This window comes from Otolemur garnettii, unplaced genomic scaffold, assembly GCF_000181295.1.
Source record: "Otolemur garnettii isolate 467f Iridium unplaced genomic scaffold, OtoGar3 scaffold00013, whole genome shotgun sequence".
NCBI classification, from domain to species: Eukaryota; Metazoa; Chordata; class Mammalia; order Primates; family Galagidae; genus Otolemur; species Otolemur garnettii.
Genome location: NW_003852408.1, coordinates 8,937,877 through 8,946,507, shown reverse-complemented (window position 1 = coordinate 8,946,507; position 8,631 = coordinate 8,937,877). Strand labels below are relative to the sequence as shown.

At 40.5% G+C, this 8,631-nt stretch overlaps 1 protein-coding gene across 2 annotated transcripts in view; it reads right to left on the bottom strand.

Annotated features, from left to right (window-relative positions):
• Positions 1 to 8,631, bottom strand: part of WDFY1 (WD repeat and FYVE domain containing 1) — a 44,071-nt gene that overhangs the window by 23,544 nt on the left and 11,896 nt on the right. For both annotated transcript variants that reach the window (XM_023510388.1, XM_023510389.1), the window contains 3 exons: positions 8,371 to 8,444; positions 5,242 to 5,296; positions 1,108 to 1,258 (listed from right to left, as the gene is read on the bottom strand). In XM_023510388.1, the coding sequence (XP_023366156.1) occupies positions 1,108 to 1,258; positions 5,242 to 5,296; positions 8,371 to 8,444 (280 nt within the window). The remainder of the gene's footprint in view (positions 1 to 1,107; positions 1,259 to 5,241; positions 5,297 to 8,370; positions 8,445 to 8,631) is intronic.

The window sequence follows — 8,631 nt, the reverse complement described above, 5'->3', positions numbered from 1 at the left end:
AAAAAAAAAAAAAAAAAGAGTATTATAGGGATTATGAGCCCTCTCCATGATAAAAAGACATTTTAAAAAACTTTTGAGGTTGGGTGTGGTGGCTCACACCTGTAATACTAGCACTCTGGGAGGTGGAGATGGATGGATTACTTGAGCTCAGGAGTTCAAGACCGACCTGAGCAATATCAAAACCCCACCTCTACTAAAAATAGAAAAACTGAAGCAAGAGGATCACTTGAGCCTAAGAACTTGAGGTTGCTATGAACTATGACGCCATGGCACTCTAGTCAGGGTGCTAGACTGAGACTTTGTCTCAAAAAATATTTTTGTGTAATATTTTATCTTTATCATTAATTAATTATTAATTAATTAATAATAATCATTAATCTTTATCATTTATTAACAACCCTGAGAGTAACAAACCTTTATTATGGAGTACATTTTTTTGCAGGGTGTGCAGATAACCAATTACTAGAAGGTCAATTCCTTTTCTTCTTTCTTTAAACCATAAAACGTTTTTCAATTTGGATGCAAAGAAATGAGGGGAGGGATTTGCATTAATGGGCTTGAGTTTTCCATAATCTTTCCCAGCAAAAAAAATAATTCATTTGTTATTTTTTATTAAACCCAATTTATATCAAAGAAAAGTAGATACAGAAGTTCCTGGGTATTAGATGAAATAAATACATAGAGTATTAGATAAAATAAATATGTAGAATTCACTCAGTCTTTCGATCTCACAGAACAATTTATGATCAAAACCAAACACAGAGAAAAGACCAGGCGCAGCAGCTCACATCTGTAATCCCAGCACTCTGGGACGCTGAGGCAGGTGGACTGAGTGATCTCGGGAGTTCAAGACCAGCCTGAGTAAGAGTGAGACCCTGTCTTTAAAAATAGCCGGGCACTGTGGTAGATGCCTGTAGTCTCTGGTACTCAGGGAGCTGAGGCAAGAGGCTCACCTGAGCCCAAGAGTTTGAGGTTGTTGTGAGCAATGATGCCACAGCACTCTACCAAGGGTGACAAAGTGAGACTCAAAAAAAGAAAAGAAAAAAAATCCGCAAATACAGAGAAAATGAGGCGCAGGGAAGCGGCGGCCAGGCCTCTGAAGGATACTGTAAACACGAGGCCCAGGAGGTGAAGAAGTGCCTCCCCAGCATGTTCCCGCTCCGCGTGCACATCCAGCTGACACACTTGTCGTGGCCGGTGCTGACCACCCACTCTGCGGCCAAACTGAAGATAATTCCAGACACTCGGTTCTGATGAGCTGCGAGAACAGAAACGTAGGTGAAGAAACGTGTCCTCAGAAACGACTCTCCCCGGGAGGAACTGAGGCTCACCTTCTCCATCTGGTCTGCACAGTTATGCTCTGGACATGCAGCATCCTACCTGCTGGGCAGGAACACAGCACTCTGCCCACCCAACACCGCACTGCCACCCTCTCTAAGCCCCGTCTCTCTGCCCCCTCCACAAGGCTACCAGAGGGTACAAATAGAGTAGTGCCCAAGAGGGATTTGAATAATACAGATTTTTTTCTAGGCTCAAAATTTTTGAGCAGATTTTTGTCCTCTAAATCCTGAACTAATGATGAATTCCATGTGGAAAGCATCAGACTTTTCTTAGCAGAGCCATATTTTTTATTGTCTATAACTTTTGTGGTTTTGTTTTGTTTGAGACAGTCTTAAGCTGTGCCCTGGGTAGAATGCCGTGGTGTCACGGCTCACAGCAACCCCAAACTCTTGGGCTTAAGCGATTCTCTTGCCTCAGCCATCCAAGTAGCTGGGACTACAGGTGCTTGCCACAGTGTCCGGCTATTTTTTGGTTGTAGTTTTCATTGTTGTTTGGCAGGCCTGGGCTGGATTCAAACCCAGCAGCTCCGGTATATGTGGCTGCTGCTTTAGCCACTGAGCTACAGGCGCCAAGCCTACCTTATTGTTTTAACTCTTTAGAAAACACTGGTACTATAAATAAGAGCAACTACAATTTTCCAAAATTAAAACACAGTGTCAAACACTTTGTTTTTGAGCTGGGCATGATGGCATGCACCTGTAGTGCCAGCTACTCAGGAGGGTAAGGCAGGAGATGCACTTGAACCCAGGAGTTGGAGGCTAGCCTGGGCAACATAGCAAGACCCCATTTCACACAATAAAAAATAAAAAAGAAAGAAGGCCAGGTGTGGTAACTCACACCTATAATCCTAGCACTCGGAGGCTGAGGCAGGTAGATTGCCCTGAGCTCACAGGTTCGAGACCAGCCTGAGAAAGAGTGAGACCACCTCTAAAAATAGCCAGGCATTGTGGCAGGCGCCTGTAATCTCAGCTACTTGGGAGGCTGAGGCAAGAGAATTGCTTAAGCCCAAGAGTTTGAGGTTGCTGTGAGCTGTGACACCATGGCATTTTACCAAAGGTGACATACTGAAATTCTGTCTCAAAAAAAAAGAAAGAAACAAAGTCACTTCATCTCTAGAGTACCTTTTGCTTATGTGCAACTTTTTACTATTTATAAAGACAAAGTATTTGTCAAGTTCTCTATTCCAAGATATTAGCTGAGAATGAGGAAGGTATTCTGTCTATCTCCTGGCTTTGAAATATTTCCAGGTTAATTATAAGCCACACCAGGGCAGCTACACACAGAACTTAAATGCAGATGTTTAATAACTGCCCAGCCTGATGAATAAACCCAGAGGCCAGCTGAAGAAAGCACTGATCTTGCTCTCAGCTGTCTAAACTCCTTCAGAAGAACTGAGGAACTCTCCCCACAGTTCTCTGTGAAGGTCAGATTCACCCACTGCTAAAAGGTTACATCGAACAATTCAATACCCAGGAAGGCTCCTGAAACCTGAACAGTACTCTGATAGCTACTGATTAGAGGAAATAATAACTGCCTGACTCAGCCATTAGCTGAGAGCTGCCTGACTCAGTGACACATGTGGGGCTTAGTGCTTTTTCCGTTTTAATGATAATTTTAATTTGCATGAACACTTAGAAGGTGTGTATCATTTCCATTTTCAGATAAGAAAACTGAGCAGCAAACATTAAATGCATGCCCAAGTCTAGTGAGTAACAGATTAACTTGGTCTGTCTGACTCCAAACACTTTCCCCTAAACCTCAAACAGTGACAAGTTTCATACTAGTTTATGCTAAGGATATTAAAGTGAACAGTCGACTATTTTTTTCTTGGGAAGAAATGTCCTAGCTCTAAGATTATATCCTTTCTGCTGTTTTGTTTTTTTAAATGTCCTCTCTTCTATGAAACTGGTGAAATACAGCGATTCTTATTTTGCTTCATTTTTATTTTTGAAAACTCTTTCACTTAGCAAAATAAAAAAATTGGCAATCCCTGTATAAACCTTTTAAATATTTTAAAAAGTGTTACTAGTCAATGAAAAGTACAAAGGTCTGGAAGCCATAGAACTATGCTGCCTTATATTCTATAATGAACTTTGACAAGCAAAATGTAGACAAAAATAACATGGGGCATAAAATATGAAATAATTTAATAAGTAAAAATAATTTATTAAAGAATTTGCCCTTTGATAAAAGCATTGCCCGGGCATATAAAAAAAGGTCTCCAAATTTCTAAGTTAGTATTTCATAAAAGGCCTTAAAGTTTCTTTCTTACTTTAAAAATAAACTTGGAAGTGATAGCTGAGAATTCAAAATTGTTTCTGTTGTTGTAATAACACTGTTTAATGCTTGTACGTTCTTTAACAATGCAAGATTGAAAAGTGGGTCGTTCTTTGTCACACAACTTTCTTTCCCTCACAATTATATGCCAAGTTCAGAACTATGGTCATGTTATATCACTTTTCTCCTACTTTAATTTGGAACACGTGAAATGGCATCTAGGGAAAAGCAATTTGGCCTTTTTGCTAAAATTCAAAAATCTCTTTCCTATATACATACCCTATTATTATACCAAATTTCTCCAACAACATATATGTAAAACATTTCGACTCTATTTTTCACCTTTCCCCACCAGCATGAAGAATAAAATTTTAGAAATATAGGGTGAATAAAATGAGGCTAATTGTTATGTCTTCAGGCAAAGTTTCTGGGAATCAGCTAATTGGTCTGCTGGGAATCCACAACTTAATCAAGTTGCTCTGGTTTTGCAACTTCAATCTGAAGTTAACATCTGGAACTTGCTTCTGTTAAGTTTTAAAATGGAGTGGAATCTCTGTAAGTTGACCACCCAAAGGACTGCAACATGAGGAAATGGTCAACGTAAGGAACTAGGCCTACTGTGCTGACACTTACAGGTGGCACACGTCCAACCTATGAAATCAGGTCGACTTAAGGAGGTGGTCAGTGGAGGGAGGCGGGCAGCTGTGGACCTGCCCACTACTGTATCTACGCTTACAGTGCAAAGTAAAAACTGAGAAAAATGTATATGCCACAGATGTTACGAAGTAGTAAAAGCCTGGTACTAAAAGATGCTAATACTTTAATTAAAAAACACTACAACTCCCTGGAAATACAGTGACAAGTGGTCACCATTAAATAAAGCTTAACTAATTTTCAAACTGAGCAATCTTTGTGCTTTAAACGGGTGAAAAAATCTTCATAAGGTGGCAATGTTGTAGAGACACAATGAGCAGGCACTCAGCCTCTATCAGGGGGCTGTAAAAACTTACACTATTGCTGGAAAGCAGTTTGCAAAATAAATCTAGAGCATTCAAAATCTTTTTAAATGTTTGCCCGAGTTATTTCATTTACAGGATTTGGGTTTTAAATAGAAGTAACCATAATTACAGGATTAAAGTCTGAACAGGAGTGAAGAACGCACACCCCCACCCCTGTGTGTAGTACCGGTGTGTGTACACACACAGATAGAAAAACTGTACACACGCCTGCAGATGTACACACACAGTAGTGCTTGTTCTCAAAAAAATAGAAGCAATATACGCATCCAATAATAGAAGACTGGCAAAATTAAACCTGATACACAAACCCAACAGACAGAATTTAAACATGAGGCTGGTGTGAGTCGCTGTGCTTTTTCTTTTGCTCATCAGCTTTTGACATTACGAATTGTTGACTGACCAGGGTAAGGGAAGACAAGCACAAGACATCTACATGAATGAGCAGGAAAAAGACGATAAAACTCCAAAGCAATTCTCCCATAATTGCTATAACGAAATTAAAACCTTAAACTAAAAACCTAATTCTCAACAGAAGGGACGGTGGCCTCGTTTTGTGTCTGTCTACACGGGTCTGGGCGCAGGACAGGGTGTGGATTAAAATTACCTGGGTAGGTCTTGATAAAGTTCATTTTATTAAAATCTTCAGATATGTGAAATTCCTAAAAGGAAATAAATGCACACAATGAGAAAAGTTAGGGGTTCAGAAACAACAGGAGCTTAACTTTTAAAATGAAGTAAAATCCAAGAATGATTTTATCCCATGACCAGGACTTAGCATTTGCTCTTTAGTGCCTGTGACTGGCTTCTTCCGGCAGACCTGTCCTCAGGCCATCACTTCTTGGGGGGAGCCGACCGAATACCATAAATAAAGTGCCCTGAGCAGCTCAGCATTTTCAGCTGCCTCTTCCACCCCAAGTGATTGCTTTGTATTCCCTCTCCTTCTAACTGCAAACTTTTGTTAATTTTGTCCTCTTTGATGTACAAAAAGTCCATCACAATGACGCGTATGAAGCAAAACTTCAAATATAACAGAGTTCTCAGTGGCAGTAAGAAGGCGCCAAGTATCTCAGCAACTTAATGGGACGTCATACATATTTAATATACCAAACTCAGCAAAAAGAAAGAAAAATTCACAGATTGTAAGTGGTTTTCATCTTCTTTTTATACCCCTGTATTTTCCAAATTTTCTATGGACTCTGTAATACTTTATAAATTGGAAAAGACAGAACGTTTTAATGAACAAAATAAGCCTCAGCATAAAATTGAGAAGACAAAAATCACTAATTAAGAATTCTACTGCTCAAGTGCTGACCTGACAAGGACATTACGAATTGTTGACTGAGCCGAGTGAGGGGAGAAAAGCACACGAAGGAATATGGATTTCCTGGGCTGCATCTTGTTTTGGCCAAGTCTGAAAATGTCTCAGCATTTCATACATGAATCGGAATGAGGGAAGACGAACAGACCAATTGCCAGCTAATGCTAAACTGGATTCACTGGATTCACATTGCCCCTTCCCCGAGGAGCTGTAAGAGTCTATGTGCCATCCTATGACCACACAGTCTCGCCTTGAACCAAGAGCCACAAGAAGTTTCCCTAGAGAGATAACACGTAAGTGCCACAGCCACTGAGCTATCTGAAGCTTGTGCTCTGAGGCTTTTTTTTTTTATTAAATCATAAAGAGGTAGATCATGTATATGTTAATGCATATTGCAAGATTACATGTCAGATCTATTAAGTATAAAGATCTTAACACAATAATTAAGTAAATGAGGTGAGGGTTAATGTATCTTGCAATATGTACCCTAGGTGCGATCCCACCATTCACCCTCCCTCCATCTGACCTCCTACCCCCACCCCTTGTTATATATGTGCATTCCTGTCACCATGGTTTTCTTGTTACATTTCCAAGAGAAAGCATTAAAGGAGAACTATCTTTATAGGTATAAATGACCTTAGTTTAGGCAACAGTTCCTTAGATAGAACATCTACAGCACCAGTAACCCCTCAAAAAAGAAAATAAACTCGACTTCAGCAAACTTGGATGGAAGAAATGCAAATCATGTGTAAGCCATGTATCTGATAAGGGTCTGGCAGGAGTGTCCACCCTTCAGCCAGCAGGATGCACACAGACTATTTGAGGATGGTTTTGCTTACCTGCGATGTCAGATATTGCAGAAAGTATGTACAGACCTTTTCTTTTGCTCATCAGCTTTCCTTAGTGTTGGTATATTTAATGTGTGGCCCAAGACAACGCTTTTTCTTACAATGTGTGGCAGAAAAGAAACAAGGCTGCACGCTCAGGTGGCATTTAACACAGAAAACCCTCTTACAACTCAGTAACTGACAAAGCAAATAACCCAATTAGAAATGGGCAGAGAAATTAAATGGACACTTTCCCAAAGAATCTACACAAATAATCAGCCTGTTAGTCCATGAGAAGATGCTCTGCGTCACCAAGCCATCAGGGAAACACAGGGAGCTGCCATTTCACACCCACTGGGACGGCCGTCATCAAATCAAAACAAAGAGAAACAAAACAAGGGGACTCAACTAGTGTCGGCAATGACGTCGAGAAACTGGAACCCTCACACATTACTGGTAGGAGTAAAAAGGGGCAGTCACCTTGGAAAACAGTGTGGTGGTTCCTTAAAAGTTAAGTTACCAAATGACCCAGCAATTCCACTCTGAGGTGGTAATACCCAAGACAACTGGAGACGTAAGTGCACACAAAAGCTTGCACAGGAATGCTCACAGCAGCATTATTCATGCAGACAAAAAAAGGAAACAAGCCAAATGTCCATCCACTAATGAATAAACCAAGTATGAAGATCTACAGAAGGAAATGTGAACATCTATATAACGAAATACTATCCCATCACGGAAAAGCATGAAGTGACTAAGTCAAGCTACAGCATGCATGAACCTTGAAAACAGAGAAAGAAGACAGACACGAAAGGCCACACATATTCTGTGACTTTATTTACATAAACTATCTGGAATAGGCGAATCCACAGACTCAGAAGGTAGATTAATGACCACCAGGGGCTGGGAGAAAAGGGGATGGCGAGTGACTATTACTGTATGTGGGGTTTGGGGGGAAGAGAGGGTAATGAAAACGTTCTGGAATTAGAGAGTGTAATGGTCATACAATCCTATGGACATACTACAAAACCACTGAATCATGGTAAATATCATGGCATATAAATTATATCCCAATTAAGGAAAAATTAAATACATGCATACAATTAGATCCATATGAATACCAGTCTTTTGACTAGAAATTTAAATATCTCGTCTTATACCAAAGATGGTTGAGAATTACTGCCTTAACCACATCTGAGTTACTGTGAATGGCTAGCCCCTAACCTTGCTCTCTCCCATCCCTTTCCTCCCTCGACCTCCACATAGAGTGACAGGGGCTGACCACCATCACGGTTCAGGGACAGGGCTGCTGAGGTCCCATTCACTGGACAAAAGCTGTGGCCTGTGGACTAGCCTAAGCACCCAGCCATCAATCACGACAGCATTCTGAGGTCCATGGAAAGAGTTGAAAATTAAAACACTAATTTAAATTAACCCATGGTTTGACCTAACATCTATACTGAATAAACCATTTTTAATGCCAAATAATCAGACATCTATTGTTAACTGTATTTAAACTGGAGAATGTAAGTGAACATGCGGAGGTCAATGGAAAGAAAATAATGAATACATTCTGGAAGCTACCCACCATTACGGCTCCGTTATCCTGGCCCACAAATATCCGTCTGCTGTCATGATGGTAAGCCATAGCAGAGCAAGGAGCTGCCAGATAAAGAAAAAAAGACCACGTTACATGCAAAGTTAAGCATTAATAAAAGCTGTATGATTTTGTTTTTAAAAACTAGGGCAAAAGGGTGGTGCCTGTGGATCAAAGGAGTAGGGCGCCAGCCCCGTATACCAGAGGGGGCAGGTTCAAACCCGGCCTTGGCCAAAAACTGCAAAAAAAAAA